General features: G+C 36.5%; 1 protein-coding gene across 1 annotated transcript in view; it reads left to right on the forward strand.

The window, feature by feature from the left end:
• The first annotated feature begins 331 nt into the window (after positions 1–331).
• LOC124167691 (protein phosphatase 1L) overlaps positions 332–21011 on the forward strand; it is a 47709-nt gene continuing 27029 nt past the window's right edge. The window contains exons 1-3 of the mRNA XM_046545678.1: positions 332–447; positions 8049–8569; positions 8669–8879. Coding sequence (XP_046401634.1) covers positions 8105–8569; positions 8669–8879 — 676 coding nt within the window. The 5' untranslated portion in view covers positions 332–447; positions 8049–8104. The remainder of the gene's footprint in view (positions 448–8048; positions 8570–8668; positions 8880–21011) is intronic.

Consider the following 21011-nt stretch of genomic DNA (forward strand, 5'->3'; position numbering starts at 1 on the left):
TTTAAATCACGATTAAATTTACATCTATTTACTAAGTGCGTCCACTCCGTTACTTCGTAGTCACTTTTATAGGAGAAAAGCGTCCACATTCAGCGTCCAACATCTGCATAGTGAGTAAACTCTCCATTGCCTCAGTGCATTCCCTTCGAATTTCCGCCAAAAATTGACTCGCTCCACCGCTGACCCAAGTTTTCAGGGGGAGCGTCTGGAGCTGGTCTGGAGCGAGGCGGGAAATCGGTGTATGACGTTTGCCGTGACGTCACAGCCCAACCTGTAGCGCTCCGTAGCGAATAACGGACCGCTTGGTGGCGCTCCGAAGCATTGAGCGTTCAACGGACCTGCGTTGGATGACAATACTATAGGTGCAGTTTTGAGGATCCTCATTTCTACGGGGCGGGAGTAATGTTCGTGCTGTTTTCTTTTTATTCTCATGAGCTCTTGGCCACCCTTGGCCAGAGTCCTCTATATTGCCATATAATAACTACGAAGTTGAGTCGTCGCAACCTGCCATCTTCACTCTCATCATTAATGGCGGTCTGTGTTGTAGCATAGGCGTAACGTCGAGTTGGTGCAGTTTTTTACATTTTTGTAATTGATAAATAAGAGAGATGGGCGGTTCTTCTGCACCAAACTGTTCCTATAGTTGTAGGGATGTGTTCCGCGCTTTTGTTTTTCCTTGTAATCCTCAGGTAAGGGCTAAATGGCTACAAATGTGGGGGGTGAATGAGTGGCAACCATAGCCGTCTTCCACTATTTGTGAGGTGAGTTAGAAGTTGATGTAATTCAATGTATTGGGTAAGTATTCATATGAAGATCAAGTTCTTACTTAGTTTCGGCATAATTTGATGAAAGGCTGTGATTTACTTCAAAGATTAATACCTTTGCCAATCAGTTTTACGTTGTATACGTAATGTAAACAGAAAAGAGTGCATTATAATTCCTGCTATTGTTGAGAGTTTTTCATGTATAGGTTTAAGGTTATTTGTGTCAATGGTTTTTAAACTTTGATAGTGTCGTAATACTGATACAATTAACCCGTGCTACATTCAATTAATTAATTTAAACAATAAACCAGAATACGCAACTTATTCACACAATGGAATGTGGTAAGTTGTTATTATTTCGTCGCGTGAAAGTTATACTTGTAAGTCTCCTTGAAAGTTATACCTGTAACATATAAGTGCTTTCACGTTTGAAATATCGTGAGGAACTTTACGTGTGATACAATCAATGATACCAGTTTTCATTAAAGACTTACTGAAATCATGTAATATTCATGTCCCTTTGGTAACGAATGTTTGTAGGTAATTGCATTCGAATCCATTTTGGATTTTACACCTTGTAATTACATGCGATTTATATAAGCCGCGAAACCTTCCTTGATTAATATTATAGTCAACATATATTACAAGCATGTATTTATTTAGCCATTTAATCATTATGAAAACATTTTCCTGCGAGTTTTCTTTGCCACAGGTGCACTTATACGAATCAAAATTTGAATCCGCTCGGAAGAGAGGCTGGAAAATATTAAAAGCCCAATGATGTTCCGACGATTTTCGGCGTCGCGAATCGTCTGAAGCCTATTACACCATGAGGAGACCTCTAATATTCGATTGCCGGTCTTGAATTGAAAGTCTTTTCCTTTGCTGAAGTTGAAGAGCCATCGAGTGTGGTATGTACGTATTAAGGTTGTTCTGTTATTCATACTATTGGCATTTGCTGAGAGAGTGTGTTTATGATGTTATCAGTGTCAGTGCATTGTGATGAACGGTATTATTATTGGTGATAACGAAGTATTGTGGCACCGTTCAATTGGGTTATTGTCTATCAGTCATCTGGTTGTTGGGCTTTGTTTTCTTTTGTTCATCTTGAGTAGCATTTTCAATTCCATCGTCCTTTGCTGTCACCCATATACCTACGCTCGACAGATAGCACAAGTTTCACTGCCCACTTATCTCTTCTTATGACGATTAAATTATGAAATTATTCAAAAGTAGCGCGAACGGCTGTCCTGTTTAGATTATTAACCAGCCTGAGAGACAATTACCTATTAGCTCTAGGCTGTAAAAATATGATTGTACAAGTACTATCGATCCCTTTATAAATGGGTTCATTGGAAATGTTTCTTACAAACAACTGGTGGATTGATAGTGATGCCAGGGCATTTATTGGGGAATGGCATCATCAAAGCATATATGTATCCTCATCGTCCATTCAATAGTTTAGGTTCTCGGTGTCAGGCGCTGCCTGAAGTATTATTATTAAAAGGAAGTGGTAATTAAACATACTCTTTAATTATTGGTTCAAGTTTGTAAGAAGTGGCAAGCATGCACAAGCAAGTGATATCTCTACTTTCCCTTCATAGCTTCATTGTATTCTTGGGGTCTGTGAACTAATTTACAAATCAAAAACATTGCTGATATTGACAATTCAAATGATTTTGAAACTACCTTCATTTTGTGATACCATATTTGAACTTACTGCGGCTAAAGGAAGAAAATAAAGAGGACCTTTTAGTAATTAATTAAGAAGTACCTCATTGCTATTTTCATTGTTAAAGTCCTATTCTACTTCTTTGAGAGAGTACTTCAATGCTATATTAAAATGTGAAATGATGCAAATTTTTTGTTTGAAACCAAAATCATTGACCAGTGGTTTCTCGATAGTTTTCCTCGGAAAAAATCACCTGTGTGTAATTCATGTTTGGCATAGTCGAAGGCTGGATGAATCCAAGGTCTTGTTTCTAGGATAGGTTAAGTGTTTTTTGAAGACTACATGCAGTCTTATGGGCTGGAGATATTGAGCATGTCTTTATTTGTGTGTTTATTCATGTCATAAGCACCTATATTACCCTGAGTCATGGACTTCTAAAATCTCTTGTACATAGTTTGGCTGTTTCTATTATGCCTCATTTTATTGTCTTTAGGTGGTGTAAGTCAATTCTTTCCTATCTTCCATACATGTCACCTGGACTTGGTATTTTGCTGAGATATGACTACATGTGTTTATTTTTAAATGACGTATTTGTTAACATTCTCATTCATCTATTATATTTTGAGAAATCAGCACATTTGTTGTAAAATAAGCATGCAGTCTTTGCTAATGCTTATCATCTATCAAATAAGGTAGCTTCTCAAATTGACAAGTTTTCTTGAATGTAAGATTAAACTATATCTATTGCAAGTTCTTTTATTTCACATTGCCATTGCTTATATTCTGACAATTTTTCAGTTATACCATTTTTCATTACTTCCATAGCATCCAAATTGCTTCTTTACATTGAAAAAGTGTTTTCAAAATACTTCTGGAGTAATTAAATGGAGTCACTGGTTGCTCTTATGTTAAGCTGTTTTGGTGACTGTCTGATTTGAGAACTACCATCGTGTTTGCTAAAGTCATTCTGACACTTTGAAATTCAGTATCGTTTCTTGATTAATATACTTTGGATGCTATTATAATTATGCTTCTATTGCATTAAACTTGAGTGTCTTATTCAATAATGTGCATAAATGTTTCTTCATATCGGGGCTCATCATCTTGTTGCATCATTTAGAGGAACAGGGTGGGCAATATCTTGAATTCAGATCCTCCTAAATGGAGTGCTTAAGAATATTTTGGTACTGAATTTGGCCCATAATATTGTATGGATTAGCTTTTTTTATTTTCTAAGTGGATAGCCCTCTTACCAAGGTGTTCTGCAGTGCATATATTGTGCATTAAATTGAAATGCATGTTATGTGATACCAGTGGTGATTTGTTTTATTCTTATATGTTACTCAAGTTCACTCAGTTGATGTCACCAAGATTATTCCTTTGTTCCAGATTCAATGCTGCCTGTTGTATCATGTTTGGAATTGATGGCTATATAATGGAACGACTTCTACAATGATAAGATACAATTACTGCATTTCATGTCCAAATAACCTAAGCAGAAGAAGCATGTGCAGCGTTATATTCACAGCAATCATCTTCTGCATTGGCATTGTGGTGTCACCATGTATTTTGCTTAATGAGAGAATATATCTGGAGTAGCAAAATGTATTTTTTCATAAATTTTCTAACTTGTTGTTTGTTTTTTCTATATTCAAGTTCAACGCTCAGTCTAAATCATATTGAACTTCTATTATGTTAAAACTGATTCCATGGGGTGTCATCTGTATTATTTATTTATGAGCAAGTGTTTGATGTTGCTCCACATAGCTAGTTATTAGAGCATCACCTCTGTCAGTGTTTACCTGGCCTTGATGTATTTTATACAAGAGTAATTTTTTATATGATTACCTCTTAACTACCTGTTCCATTGCTTTACTCTGGTAATTCACATAAGTGGTTACATTTTTGAGTTCTTTACATCAAATTTGAAGATGAGTTGCTGATATGGAATTCTCAATCTATTCAATAGCATGGAAGCACCTTTATTCTAATGCTCTGACATAGGTATATTTGGCCTGGTTAAGTGGTTTTTCCCTCTTTGTTTGTTGTGTGTTGATACGATGACTAATCAGTTCTTATTGCATATATCCCTCTTTGGCATATACACATTTTATCATTACCAATATGTATAATGTTTATACCATGAATAGTTGGTTATCTACCAGTTGAGTCGTGGTTAAGGTGGATTGTTGACGGCTTTACACATTCTAGTGAAACATATTTGCATTAAGTTGTCTTATATAGAGATATAAAATCAACTGTTATATCAGATATTTCATTATTTTGGCATAAAAAGAGCAAAGTTTATTATAATTTACCACCTAGTATCAGAGCTTTCTGGTTTAAATATCCTTAGAAGTCCTTAATTTGCAGGAATGATTTCCAAGAACACCTCTTACCTAAGATTTTAATGAATTTTCAAGTGAGAGAAAGATTCTTACATCACTTCTAAAAGGTGCATGGTTCGGTCTTTAAAAAATTTATTTACCTTTGCTTAACGTATTGTCAAGATTAAGAGCCATTTTTCACATTTATTCCCATACAGTACTACTACTAGTCCACTTGTTTAGAGAGAACACATGAGATCACATCAAAGGACTCATGAATAAACTTAGGTGATTCATGCATGTTAAATTTTGGTAACTATTATGCAGACGTGTGGAAATCATTCTATAATTATGTTAATTATCCTAAGCATATGATGAGGATGTAAAAAATTACTAAGATATGGATGTCATTCACATTAGTCTCCAATTTAAGGATATTGATACCTAAGTGTATGGAAATTGTATTTTATTCCATGGCGTATTTCAGTTAGGCTAACAGAGATGTCCTGTTGTAAATCTTTCACGGAATTGAATTGAGACAAGAGTGGACTAAATGAGGAGCCTGCTGTTGACAAAAGTCATATCAATCTAGCTGACTTGAAGCTAACTAAGAAGGAAGACTTATTTACATATCTTATCATATACTTTTGAGTGTGTTGTTACAAAATGCACGGGCATGCCATTACAGGAGTTGTGTCCTGGTCATAAAAGACTTCAGTAATCTTTTTTGGATTAATAGCAAAATAGTTCATGTCATATATAGATTGAATTTTATTCCTACATTAGTGCCCCGGTATATATTAGGCATTTTGGCCTTAATATGAGCACTTTGGTTCTTCTTTATTTATCTTATGTTTCACTTCATTTCACCTTAAGCAGAGATGGGAATTGCTTATAATCACGAATATATTATCTGGGATTGGGATATTATGGGAGAAATGATCTCTATTTCAGTCATAAATAAATTTTTTACCAAATGCGTCTGCTTGGAATTTGAAAGTTAGTACCCTTGTGTCAACTCAGATTGTAGAAGTTAATTTTATATGTCTAGTTAAGTATTACCTACTGCTGTTATTAATCACAATTAACTGTTCACGGAGCTATGTTGTGTTATTAGGCGTTCATTCATTGTATCCCACAAATTATTTATGTTGATTTAATTGCAAGAGTGCGTCTTAGTGTACGTACTAGGTTTTTTGAGAATGGTCTGACATGATCCCCTGTTATATTTTGTTCTACTTTTACTTTTCAAGGAATTGTATGGATGTTCATTTTAGAATTGTTTTCTTTTGCTATGTGTTCTCTATTCCAAGGACTTATTTCCCAGGAAAAGACCCCAGTGGTTCATCTAGGCTTGTAGTTATTAATTTTTTTTCAATTAGTGATGCAGTAAACAGTGGAAGGGCTTGCATAGGGATGATAATAAGCAAGTTGTTAAACCGTGATTCAAGTTTGTTTTTTCTAGGTTGCTGCAAGCCTGATTCCGGCTTGCATTGCTATTTGGGTACAAGGGCGGACTGGCCAGGTTGGCAATCTCTGAGTCACCCAAGCTTAGGGGGGGCCTGCTCCATCTTGAGGGGATATTAAAGGTGTAATTAAAAAAAGATATTCATTACTTAGGTTACTTGTACCAATATTTTTTGTAATTATAAAAAGTTTTGTGTTCATTGGTTGCTTTCTTTACTGCATACTCATTGTAAATAAAATGAAGTGAGTTAGGTGTCCAGAAGGTAAAAAAAAAACTGCAAGTGCTTATTTGGAAAGATTGTATTTAGTTTCTTTTTTTTAGATTTCAGTGCTGTTTCTGGGACAAATTCATTAAAGAGATATCAGCTCCATAATAAATTATTAATTTTCTCAATTTTCATAGTATTTTATTTTTATCTTTATCTACTATTTAAGAGCGAGAAAATTGTCAAAATCCATTTTCGGGCATGCAGTTCCCTAAAATTTTCCAAGGAAGACCTCCGAATTCCCCCCATCAGGACCCCAGACCGCTGGATACTACTATCATTGGAACAGATATGCCCTCTGACTGTTTCTATCATTGGCATTTGGTATTGAGCACATCCATCCATGTGAGTACCCTGCAGGGGCCCAGGTAGTACTTAAGACTGGGGGGGTGGGTTTAGGTGCAATTAATACCAGGGTGTGTGGGGGAACGGAATACCCTCCAGGATAAGCGGTCGGTGCGAGATTAGTAAATTGGCGAATTTTAAGATAAATGTTGAGTTTTATGGCTTTCTGAGGGTTATTTTATTAGTCCTTAGACTATTCTATTAGTAATATTAATCCAATTAAGTAAAATGGATTAAAATTAAAAATTTCTCTGATCTCTGGGGGAGGAATTTATCCCCCATAACCCCCCTCGCTGCTCCATTGGTACCCAGGATCAAAGCAAGGAGGACATGTCGTGGTCTTTCAAGTAGTAACATTTTTGCAAAGAATGAAGAAGCCAAAATTGTAAGTAAATTATGACAGCGTTTCCTTGGTCTATACAATGAAGAGAATGACTTAAATTTGTTGCATGTCTTATGCGAATATAATTTTTTAAGTAATTTCTTTAAAATTTTCGTTACGAGCTTAATTTCTTTTCGCTTCTAAGGGGGGGGCGTAGCCAGGAATTTCGTTCGGGATAATGATCGAAAAAACTATTTGTCAAAGAAATCTTTTGTAAACTCGTCATTTCTCAATATTTTGTTTTTTACATTAATCAAAGTAACTGTTTTCATATTGTCCGGGGGACAGGGGGGTCCTATCCCACCGCACTACGCCGCTGAAAGGCCGTCTCCAGCTGGTTACGCCCATCTACCCGCTGTCCTACTATCAGATTTCAGTCATTAAACTCGCGGCGGAATTGCTTGTGTCAGAACATATTTTGCAAAGAGCCTTTTTATTGAGGGTAAGAGTTTCCGTTAATAGTATTTTCAGTGATTATTTAGCGCAATTGGGTGTCAAGCCATTAAAACAAGGGTTCGATCAGGTCGTAATACGTTTAGCCTTTGCCCTGGTTTTACCTTTATTTTCGCCGTTTCCATTGTTGTCATGCCTAGAAAATTTGTACTTATGTTACTGAAGGTTTCGAAAATCAATATCACCTATCCGAAAATTACCAACATTCTTCGCTTACCAAAAAAACGAAGAAATTTTACCACATCTCCTTATGGGAAAACGGAGTATTTACACTGAAAATGGCGGACGTCGTGGTTGCCATAGTGGAAGCCTATGCGACGACTCGACATGATGAGAGAGTAGTGTTGAGAGAGCAATCTAGAGGACTCTGCCCTTGGCAAGCGCGCAGCGCTGCTATTTTGGTCATATGATCGTCACAAGAATTAGAGATGGAGGACGACTTGGAGGATCAGGTGCTGTATCAGACATATGTCTCCCACATGAAGATAATATCCCGTTTTGCTGTTGGACTTCCCCTTAACTTTGCTCCCTTTAACTATGCGTGGAAGATATTACGATGGTGTCTGCTGAAGCCGGAATTCATAGTGTTCGGAGCTGTCCTCTTTGTTGTACTGGTTTATTTACAAGCGGTAGATGTATGGAGTCGAACATTGCTCGCGAAACTGCAGACTACCATCGGACGAACAGCATCTTCCAAAGTTCACCGTCTTCAGTTATTCGTCAATGGATCGGTGGACAGTGATAAAGTGAATTGGGAATTGATTGAAGGGAATGTTGCGGTCTATGCTCTGCAAGGTGCTCGTCCGCGAATGGAAGATCGTTTTGTCGCTAAAGAAAACATTCACAACACTGGAATTTCACTGTATGCTGTTTTTGATGGGCATGGAGGAGAGGTACAGTGATCCAATTATATATTCATTGCCATTCTCATTAGCAACGCTTTTTGAGCTGTTGCTAACGTTTTTTTCTAATGCGGGTGCTCTACTTTACAGTTTGCTGCTAACTATGCGAAAGATAATTTAATGAAAACTCTCGAAGATAAACTGGTACAGTTGAAGAAAATAGCTACTGAGGGGCCTCCTAAACCTTGTAATGATGCCTCTGCGAAAGATATGAAATCTCTAGACGACTCCAATGGTAAAATCGACCAAAAAGAGAAAGGAGGAGGAACAGAACTTGTTAGACGGAAGAGTAGTGTAAATGGTAAGAATGGAAATGAATAATTTAATTTAACAATAATAATGTTTATTCTTGCGGGTGTTAACCCAATTTACGGAGAAAGTGTTACATTAAATAGCATGTAGACATACCGTAACATAATAAGTACTTATAAAAAGCGTATAAAAATCGGATAAACATTAACAAGCGTAAATTAACACATTTATGTATTAAAGGACATTTTACTGTCGTTTTAACACTTTGCCAGAATAATCATATTCCATTAGCCTTTAAACGATTGCTAGGAGTAATTAAAGAACTGAATTATCTTTGTCAAAAGTAAGGCATCATGGCCATATTTCTATTTTCCTACATTAATAGAATTATCCAGAAACGATGGAATACATGTTAACTTTTACTGAACCAATAATTCAAAGAGAAGATGGCAAAGCAGCCTGATTTACCATCAGCCTCAAGAAAATCATGTTTACTGGTTGTTAAACACTATGCGAACAATACCTACTTTAAAAAAATAGATATTCGACATTTTCAGTCATTCAAAGTAGATATTATATATGCTGAACAAACATTTTATTACCCTTTACACTTATTCTTTAATAGCTGTGAAGAGATAACTCAGGCATTTATTATAACTTGAATCTTCTCACGTGTGCAATGACTACACGAAAACACACTGCCAAGTTAAAATTTTACTGCCAGTCGTTTGCTTACTGCCACTACTGCTGCTCTCGGCTTGCTGTAGCCGCAGTAGAGTTTGCAGTAGGGAACGTCATCAATCGACTAATAATAATAATAATAAATTCGTTTATTTCGTGGGCCTGTGGCCCATGAGAAAACCATTGCACAACTTTCACATGTTAAGCATGATATTACATTCCCAAAAGAAAATAAAAAAAAAATAAAAAGAAAAACATAAGATACACTTGTTGCGGACAGCCGCCAACTTACAAACAATTAGGCAAAAACAATACCAACGAAAGGAGAAACAGTTTCCAAAATGGAGATACTTTAGTTTCCCCTCCTTGGTGACATCATATTCATAAGGAAAAACAAAAAATGAAAAGAAATACAAAACATTTAATCGTTGTAAACCGCCGACAGCACACAGACAATACGGCAAAACAACAGCAACACAAGGGAAAACATCATACTGCGGAGTAACTGACCAACCATCGCAAGAAATCAAGGCGATAATTTAATATAACAATAGTGTCAGACAAACAGTATTAAAAAAAACAAAAAAAGTAAATAACAACTTAGTATGACACTCAAATTTAACATAATTTTACACTCAATTTTCTGCAACCATATGTTAGAGCCATTCGATTTAACACCGTTCTAATTTTACTTCAATCAGTTTTAGACAGACAGCATTTTAGGGTTATTTATTAAGATATCGTACACCTGGGTTTTGAAGGCATGTATGGATTTAGTATTTCTAATTTTGGATGGTAGGGAGTTCCATACTCTAGAGGCGATTATTGTGAAGGATTTAGTTACGTGAAGTGTGTTATGTTGAGGGATGTGAAGATCTACGGAGTGATTCCTAGTGGATACTGCATGTAGATCTTTTTTCCAGGTAAATCTAGCAGCTAGGTAAACGGGATTACGAGTGGATAAAATTTTATAGGCAAGCAGGATCACATGGTATAAACGACGCTGTTTTAGTTTCAAATGCGCATATTACTAATGTCATTGGTTACAGCACCGTATTGCCAGTTGATTTCGGAAAGGTTTGGCAGTACTGCCAGTGAATTTTGAAACCCACCCTAAGTTGTGTATTTGTGAGGTTGAGGATTAAATTCTGAAAAATATGCTCCGATGTTTCCATGCAGGAGTCATAATTCCTTGTTTGCGCAATTTCCCATTATGCAGTCACACGAAAAACATTTAAAATTAAGGATGAGTCAGTTCATAAATTTTTTCGGTACTGGACTGGTTCTCCCCCATCGGTTGTCGGTTCATTGGTTCCAAGGATGAACTCTTATTATCTGAATTAATAACAAATTTAAATGAACAACCACAAGAAGTGAATGAAAATAATTTCACTATAGATGTAAATTAGCGGGAACGCTCGGTAAAAAAATTAAGGTGATCTCCATAATTTAATTTGATTTATTTGCTTTAACAGGCAAAATGCCCATATTTCCATATAAACACATTATAAAAATAATAAACAAATCAGTACCATAGCATCGACAGATGTTATAAGACACAGTAAAACAACACATAAACACATTATAAAATACAATTATCTAAACATTCTCATTACCATAGTATCAATATAAAATACAATATGTGTATCGCAATAAAATGCATAAAAACAAAAAAACCATCATTGACAGATGTCGCATTCTTTTTAGCAAACAATCTTTAAATTCCTAATTTGGGTAATTGAAGAGTTAAATACATCCAGTGAACTTCGAAAGAGATTAAAATTCCTCAACATTCTTTCGATTGGGGCACCATGTCCATAAGAAGTCCTGTGGTAGTTGTTCGAAAACGCTAGGTTAGTCCTTGTATTATGAGATGGGACTCTTAGATTTACAGCACCAAGAAGATCTGGAGAAACAGTTCTATTATTTAAAAGTTTATACTAGTGATGGGTCGATTCCAAAATTTTATCGATTCTGATTCCGATTCTGACATTCCGATTCCACCGATACCGATTCCATCGATTCTGATGCCATAGGCTCTAAGAAAAATATCACTTAATTCCAGGCAACTATAAAACCACTTAAAAAAATAATTCTCTGTGAAAGAGTCAGTTGACAAAAGCATCTTTCATATCATCACTATGTAATTAAAATATAATAGCTAAATTTCAATACAGAACATACCTGAAAAGTGGTGTTACATGATAGGTATTACTTTAGAATATTAGCACTGTTCATGTTTAAATTTAAAATAAAAGCATCTCCTTTAATATCTATCTTTGATTGATAATATATTAGCATTATCAATAATGTCTCACAAATTTAGTCTCCTTTTGCAGACTTTAAATTTTTGCTCGGAAAGCAAAGCATCTTCACTCTGCCAGGATAAAGCGTGTTGCATTTTACATCACGTATTTTTCCTGCTGATCTAAATGCCTTTCCCTGAACACAGTGGATGGCGGTATGGCAAGAAACCTCTTCGCTAACACTTTCAGCCTTGGGTAGGAGATACAAGTCTTCCAGTATTTCCCAGGGAAGGAATTTGGTGGTGCATTCATCTCTGATAAATAAGCTTCCACTTCAGCTCCAACAGTGTGTGCTATGGTGACTTCAGGTACTTTTCTAAATGCATCACTGTATCTTGACCATATACAGCGAGTCCTCGTTCTACGTCACCCCGTTTAACGTCATATTGCGATAACGTCACGAAAATTTTGAGACCGTCATTCGTTTATCGCACTTACGCTTCGCGATAACGTCAAGTCTTTTAAATTTCGCGCAAATAAAAAGGCGAAGCGGCGGGCGTTGCAGGTTGTTCGTTTTGTGGGAGGTAATATAGTCAGTCTATACCAAGTGTAAAACGGTGTTATTTATTGATAATTGCGATTATGGTTTCAGCAACAATTTCTGCTAAATGAATTCTTGCGTAGGTGCGCAAGGTTTTCCTTGACATAATGGTTTTCAGGAACCTAAAAAGTGATTTCAAGGCATTTTTCCGTGTAGGACTCGGAGTTTTTGTCGTCACTTTTTTCGCCGAGTTCACAATAATTTTGCTTTCTGTAACTCCGACGATGTTTCAGCAATGATGATGCCCGGGCGACCACCATAGCGAAGCCGAAAAGCAAATGCTGGAAGATACAAAAATGGAGAAGGATTTACGTCACTGCTGCTATTGTCGTCGATGAAGACAGGAACTCGTATTTATGCGATAGTTTGGCATTCCCATCGTAAAAAATGCCCCAGATATGATACGCTAACATTTTTTTCGCGTAGGAATTGTGAGGTCGATATTCACTTTTTAAATTGTTTCTTATGGGATATTATGCTTCGATTAACGTCATTTCGTTTATCGTCACATTTTTCAGGAACGGTAAGTGACGTTAAACGAGGACTCACTGTACCTGTCACAGGCTCCCTAGTCTGCATTTTCTCCTTCAGAATATAATAGGGATTTCCACATAGCACTTTTTAATCTCGAGTCAAGTTGAAAATTACTCGCGAGTATCGAGTCGAGTTGACTATGATAATTTCTGAACCAGGCAATACAGCAATGCATGCTACAATATATTCTACTCCAATTTTGATGAATGTCTAGCATAATTTAAGAAGGAAAATATAATGAGGGTTGTTGATGGTTATTGTCAGAAGTAGGAGATGAATGAAAATTAATGTGTCTTCAACAGTTCCATAGGACAATTGAAATTAATTAACTCCAAGTAATATGTCGACCATATATATATTTCAAATTCTCAAGCAGAAAAACCAATTATTTTACATGCTCAGCCAGCAGATTTTGACCTATCCATGATACAGGATTACTGCCTGCAGAAAATTGCCTTTTGCTACACACTTGTGTGACTGGGCAAGTACTTCCCTACCAAAATTGCAAGATTTCGAAGACTTTGGAATTTTTATTAAAAATTATATCAAAGATTTTTTTGGATCTTGAATCTTCATGGAATTCAAGTGGATGAAGCGAACGAACTATAGAACTAAACTTTAGTTTTGTAGAGCCAAAAAAATTCTATACTTCTCACGTCATTTAATCAACCTTAAAATCTCTTGCAATTTTTAAGTTCAAGAAAGAAACTTTAACGCTGCAAATGAATATCACAACGGAAAGACGCAGTAATTAAAAAGGCTAAAAGAGCCTTGTGGTGTGAAAACTCCCCCTTCTGCACGGCTCACCTCGGCGAAGGTGAAAGAGGAAAAAGGGTATCGGTTGTTGCCTTTCATGGAAACGGTTCAGTTTCCTCTCTCTTAAGCATGCCGACTTAATCTCTTAACTTTACTTCAATACCCGAGCCATAATTCTTATGCGTGGGATGGTTCCAAAAAATATCCAATCCTTAGTATTTTCACTCGAGTAATGCGCTAAATGGTGTAGTCAATCTATAAATAATCAGGTTTTAAACATCCTCAGTTTAGTGTTTTAAGTCAATGAAGACGATTATCCATGCTTTAAAAGACGATTTTCAAGACTAATGTTTTTAAAAACTTGAAAAATCCACCTCAGTTACAAGAGTTCGGCGGCGTGTAGCTCAGCCTTGACGAGTGATTGAAAAATCGCTCTTATTTCCATTGTCGCAAACTTTTTTCCAAGATTTCTAATTAGTACTCTTTAGATATCTCTACTTTATATTGTGGTTCAAATTTTCCGAATTATATTTTTCATAAATGAAAGATAATGTCTACTTTATGTCAAATTTCACGTGAAAAACGGGTCGGCCATTTTGCGTTGTAAAACCAGACAGATGGGAGCCAAAATCTTCAAAAGTCATTGAAAGTTTAGGCAAAGCACCAGATCAAAGGAATATTGCGTTTTATATTCCATAAAACTCACACCAACGCAAAACCACTTGGATAAATTCAAAGATTTTTTGAGGAAAAACGATATCTCGCGTGGCATTGAAAAATTGGTCATGCTTGGGCCTCTGTATCTCACTAAAGGTTCGTATTTATGTAAAATGGCATATAAATCTATATCTGGTATTGATTTATGAGTACAGTGGAACTAGTTTAGTACGTTTCTGAAGGGACCACAAAAAATGAACATACTAACAAGGAAAACGTGCTAACGAGGAAAGTAAAAAATAGCAGTCGGGGTAATTGCAATCTGTGGAAAAGTCGTCATAATTACAATTACTATCGGTAGTTCTCGTAGGATCACCTTCCTGAACTCTTTTCACCTTTAAAATAAAGAAAATGGGCGCTACATTGAAAAAAATACCATGTGAATAAAAACCACAACGTTTCATAGATTTCCTGAAGACAATTACATGAAAACGGTGTCTTTCTCCCGTAATTTATCCTATATGTATTTATAGAAAGAGGACAAGTAAAGCTAAGTCATTTATTTTTTGTCACAGCATACTCGGAGAATATAACAACAACCCTGAGTATGTAAACAGGTTGTTTTTAAACATCATAAAAATTGGACAAAATTATATTAACCTTAAATTACGGCAACAGCCGTACACATTTGCTTCTGGAATAAAGCCGTATCGATTGTTATATCGATCGATATATCGAATAATAACACGCAAGACTATTAGATTACGACGTAATTACAAGAAGATTTTATTTTATAGAGTTGAAATTTACTTTAAAAATTTGTTTATTGTTGTCTGCTTTCGTGCCGAGATCAAGTATTTTTAAGCTAAGCTTGAGTGGAGATCCAGAGCATCGTCTGCTCCTCCCGCAGCAGTAGTCAAATACGCACGTACTCCGTAGCATTGACGTCGTGCAGTAATGCTTTAGATAAAGTGGGAATTGGATAAGACTCATTTCTTCATCATGATAACTCGTGCAATAGCAACAATTGCCCACTCGTGAAATTTGTGCGCAGTGGGCACTCCAGAGGCAACAGAAGGTGAGGAGCTCGGGGTGGGGAAAATTGGGGCTTCTCATTGGCTGCAGTTTTGCATAGTCAGACATTCCTGATAAATGGCCATATTTTATTATTCATCACTTCATAAGAATTGAGAAATGCATTTGGATAAATCACGGTCGAAGAAAGATATGTGGAATGAATGCAAGAATGTTAGTGGCTAGTAATAATAAATTAAATCATGAATTCGGAGCTTTACGACCCTTAAGAAGATACTGGAGAACGAATTGACGAACGATTGTGTCACGGCTAGCAATTGATCGTACTAACCAGGAAAGCACAATTTTTTTAAACGTACTAACCAAATACTTTTGCCTGTATTTTGTTCCGATGGTACCGGGACCGAGAGAAATCGTCGTACTATGGAGGAAAACGTACTAAGGAGGAACGCACTATCCAAGTTCCACTGTATTTACGCTAAGTTTCAAGTCTCTATTCCCAAAAAGGTCATTTTGGACTTATATTCCAGCTTTTTCCGATTGCGGACCAGTGTGGGCCGGGTAGGAAGACGATCGGCCACCGCGGCTGGCGTAAAGGTATTCGGCGCCCACGTCGACAACTATAGTGTATTCGGCCAGCTGAAACTACCAGGCCAAGGCATTAGAATGACTTATCGGCTTTTAAAACTGTATTATTACATGAGTTTCATGATAGCGCTTACTGTAGGCAGATTGCTGGACCTACTAGCCTCGAAAGCTCTGTAACTGTAACTACTCGACTCTACATTTGTAATGCTACTCGAAACGCTTGAGTCGAGTACCAACTACTCGACTCGACTTGAATTTTCGAGTACTCGCACATCTCTAGGAGATATGTGTTTCGTTATTACGATTACGTGGCGTGAAAATTCATATAACAGTTGGAAACGCGGTCATATATTTTGTTGTTTGAAGTATTACTGGAATCGGAATCGATTTTTCACCTTGGCAAGTACTCGTTTTCGATTCCGGTTCTTGGTCGAGAATCAAGGAATCGAACCGACCCATCACTAATTTATACAAAAATATTAAGTCAGCCTTAACTCTTCTATGGGATAAAGTATCTAATTGAAGCATACAAAGTATTTCCGCATAGTTAACGTCAAGAGAAAATCCCTTGATTTTGAAATTAACTCTTTGCACTTGGAATTTTTCACCCCCTATACCAGTAGTCTACGCGGAATTATATTGTTAAAAGCCCCTGAATTTGAGGATGAGTATATCTTATGAAATGCAGTTTTATATTTCTCTAAAATGAAGTGTTTATTAGACAAATCAAGCTTTCAGATATAGTAATAAGCATCAAATATTCATTGATCTCTAAATTTTTCTAAACAGTGATACCTTCTAAAACATTCCCCCACATGAAGCCCTGGGTGGTTTTCACATGTTTCGCAAAAGTAAATTGTCTCTCTTCTTCCTCCTCTAACGTTTCTTTTTGAACAAACTACACAGTCCTTGTGTTTTCTTTCAGAATGTGGCATGATGACATGGAGTTTTCCATTCAACCTTTGTAGAGGGTCTGATGGTTTTGGTCGGCCCCTGGGAGTTGTACCACCCATCCTGTAATCTCCAACAAGTTCTGCAACTAACTCCCTAATGAATTTTACATGCGAAATACACTTTTCACCTTTCATTTTTTTGCACTCTTTGTATAAAATGTACGAATTTACTGCACTAACTTCTAAGCCCCAGAAAAATAGCTTTCGCCACCATTTCAATGTCTTTCTTATGAAACAATTGGTACTTGTATAGTGATCAGCAGTGTCCACGCCACCCATAAATTTGGTGTAGTTCACAACGACTTACGGCTTGACTACCCTCTTGAATTTCAGCACTATCTCGAACCCTCCTTTCCACTACCTCCAATTCAGAAGTGTCCCAGGTGCTTAGTAATGTAACCAATCTTTTGTCCTTCCATGAGAGGAGTAATGTGTCCCTGTTTCTATAGGCAACCAACTCTCCTTTTTTCATCCTGGGATTTTTTATTAGGGCTGGGTTGTCTTTCCTGTTGGGCATCAGAGTTCCTGTCAAGTGGCACTTATATTTTAGCAACTCCTTAGCAAGTGTTGCGCTTGTGTAGAACCTATCAGTAAATACATGAAATCCCTGAGCTTCAGGAAGAGATTGCTTCAATCTGCCATAAAGTTCTATTACAATTTTTGAAGTAAATGGTAGATCAGATCTAGCAAGGGAGTCAGATGTTACAGAACGGAAGTAAGGAACAAAAGAATAGATGTAACCCCATCAGGAATCTGCGAGGACATAGATACGAATTCCCCATTTGGTGGGTTTTTTGGGGTTGTACGTGATGAAGCGCACCTTGCCCTTGAAACCCACAACAGATTCATCAATAGCTATCTCGCGCCCTGGATAGAATTTCTCTCTGAACTTCATATCTAAATAATTCAAAAACGAGCTGACCTTCTCTTTTCTGGTTCTTGTATCATTTATCCCCGCTTTTTCATTTTTTAGATGTAGCATCCAAAATATTTGCAAAAACCTTTCCCTTGTGAAGATTGCACGAAAAAATGGTACATGAGAGACAAACTCTAACAACCAATAATCCTGTATATTTGGTTGATGAATAATGCCCATGTTCAATATAATGCTGAAAAATGCCTTCATTTCCTTAGCGGTGACGTCAGTCCAACTATTCCAAGTTGATCTCTTGGCTAGTATCCTATTTTGAAGTTTACTCTTAGCATAGATATTTGTTTCACAGGCTATGCTTTCTATCAAGGCGTCTGTAAAAAACAACTGAAAAAATTCAATGGGCTTCACACAGTAACCGGGAACCTGTGGACCAACGCACACTTGTCCAGTGGAGAAGGGATACCTTTTCGGAGATTGGTCATTCACACTGACATCAATCCATTTTGGCGTTAGTTTTTCACTTTGAATGTCAATGTCATCGCTTTTGCACTCATCCACACTGTCACTAGAATAAACAATTCTTTGTAGTTTTTTACGTTTTTTATGTACAACTTGGGTGTCACTTTCACTGTCACTTTTTGTCAGTTCCTGCTGATGAAATCGGCAATTCCTCCTTTTTGCAGGTGTAGATTTATGACTGTTGGATAATCCACCTTCATCACTAGAACTACTTCCGGATATATCTTCACTTCCAAAGTAAAACTCACTGTCACTGCTTTCACAAAGATTTTCATCAACAAATTTGCTGAACTTTTCCATGGCCAACAGGGCGTTGAGTTCTGGGATAGGAACTACAAACGACTACCTCCGTGAAGGATTCAGTTCCCATTTATAAGGTGTCATAAAGGGAGTGTGTTGAAATAGTAATGAAACAAATATGAGAAATGTATACAAAATAATCAAGTAGTAGAAATGAGTTATTCAAGCAGCAAGCATGTCGTATTCGGTGTGCTCTCGGAATAATATGCAGGCAAACAAAAAGTATCTATTTCAGCTCCGCTCTGGGGGGCACGTAATTAAAAAAATCTGATTTAGCAAAGCTCGCCGTCACTCCGAATAAGGATTACCTTTTGCACTTAGTGTCAGTATCACACCTTATGTACACATGTGGCTTGCTCAGAAATATATGATAGTAAGAGATACGATACAATTGATATATGAATAAAAAATACAACAATATAGAAGAAGGCACACATTCCGATACATGATATTGGTATAAGTAACATTGAAATTATGCACTACAACAAATATGCTTGTTTTTCGGGCTATTTCCGGACGATTTGAAGGATAAAGAGAACGATCAGCGTGTGTACGAAAATTAGAACCGAGGCCCTCAATGGCCAAGAATCCTCATGGCTGATGGTGTAAAGAAAATATGATATTCTGAAAAATATTACGATTTATACTCTAAACTTATTGCCCAATCAAGGTGTACATTATCAAAAATGTATTAACATTTATATACAAATAAAATGAGAATGTAACAAATTAAAATAATGGAAAATAGCGCGTGTCGAGTGACACTCGACACGCGAGTTGGTAGTGAGCTAGGCTATGTCGAGTGTCACTCGACACCCGAGTGGAAAAGGTTAACATACCTAAGTAATTTGTGCTGAATTCTCTCAATACGTTTGAGTTGTGTACTCTTGTATGGCCACCACACAATAAAGGCATATTCAATTACCGGACGTATTTAAGTAGTGTACAAATGCCCTATAATGTCAATGTGAAAATTCCTTGAATTCCTAATCACTAAGCCCAGGCTTTTCATTGATTTCTTTACGACATAGTCAAGATGAAAGTTAAAACTAAGCTCATTATCAAATAAAGCACCAAGGTCTTTAATTTTTTCTACATTAGTTAATACCTTATTATCTAGAGTATAATAATTGATATTAGGTGACATCGATTTGCTAAATGAAATACAATTGCACTTAGGAACATTGATGCACAAACCATTTTGTTGACTCCAAAGTGAGAATCTGTCCAAATTTTCTTGTAGATTATTGACATCATTCTTGCTGTCAGCAACAGAATAAATCTTTAAGTCATCGGCAAACATTAAAAATTTAACACCGGAAAAAATAAATGACACATCGTTCACAAAAAGCAAAAATAGCAATGGACCCAAGTGAGAGCCTTGAGGAACACCGGATAAGGAAATTATTTCATTGGATATCTGGTGATTGATTTTCACCGGGACCCTTCGATTTGAAAGATAATTTTCCAACCAGGATAATAAACTGCCAGAAAATCCAATACCCTTCAGTTTTAATAATAGTAACGGAATGTTGACTGAGTCAAAGGCCTTACTTAGGTCAGTATATATTGCATCTACTTGATGCCTATGTTCAAGATTCACTTCAATAAACTTACGATATTCTAGTAAATTAGTAGTAGTTGATCGACCCCTCCTAAATCCATGTTGTGAATCACTGATAAAGTTTTAAAAAAGAGGAGTCAGCTTGTTTACCACCAGTTTTTCGAACACCTTGGGTATAGATGACTGTATGACCACTGGCCTGTAGTTCTTAACATTTCCTATGTCACCAGACTTATATATAGGAACAATGTAGCTTAGCTTCAACATGTGATGATAAATACCAGAGCCGAGTGACTTATTGAAAATCATAGTCAATGTGTAAGCCAAAATCATGTGGCACTCTTTCAGTATAGATGCTGGGATTCCATCAGGGCCAACACTTTTGTTGCAATCAAGAGACTTAAGAGCAGAATCAACTTCCATAACATGGATTGACAACTCTGGTAAATTCATTTGGTTGAAATACTTATCGTCATAAAAGTATACATTACCTGAAGAATACACACTTGAGAAATGTTTGGCAAACAAGTTGGAAATAACAAAAGGATTATCTGCTTGCAGGTTATCAAGACCCATTGTTTTCGGCCAACCATTTGAAGATCTAAGAGTTTTAATGTAATTCCAGAAATACTTAGGATTTCGTGACAGACTTAGTTCAATATTTTTAACCCATTTATGCCGAGAACTTTTTTTTTGTAAAACTTAATAAATTTTTGCAGTTTCTGTATCATTGCCTTATCCTGATCATCGAAAAAATACTAAAAAAATTCTGTGCCCTTTACTTTAGGAAAAAAGGATGGGTCGTTAACGACCCTTTCGGCACATATCCGCATTTAATGGTGAAAAATTTCCTAAAAGAAAAAATGAATTAAT

Source organism: Ischnura elegans, chromosome 11, assembly GCF_921293095.1.
Source record: "Ischnura elegans chromosome 11, ioIscEleg1.1, whole genome shotgun sequence".
NCBI classification, from domain to species: Eukaryota; Metazoa; Arthropoda; class Insecta; order Odonata; family Coenagrionidae; genus Ischnura; species Ischnura elegans.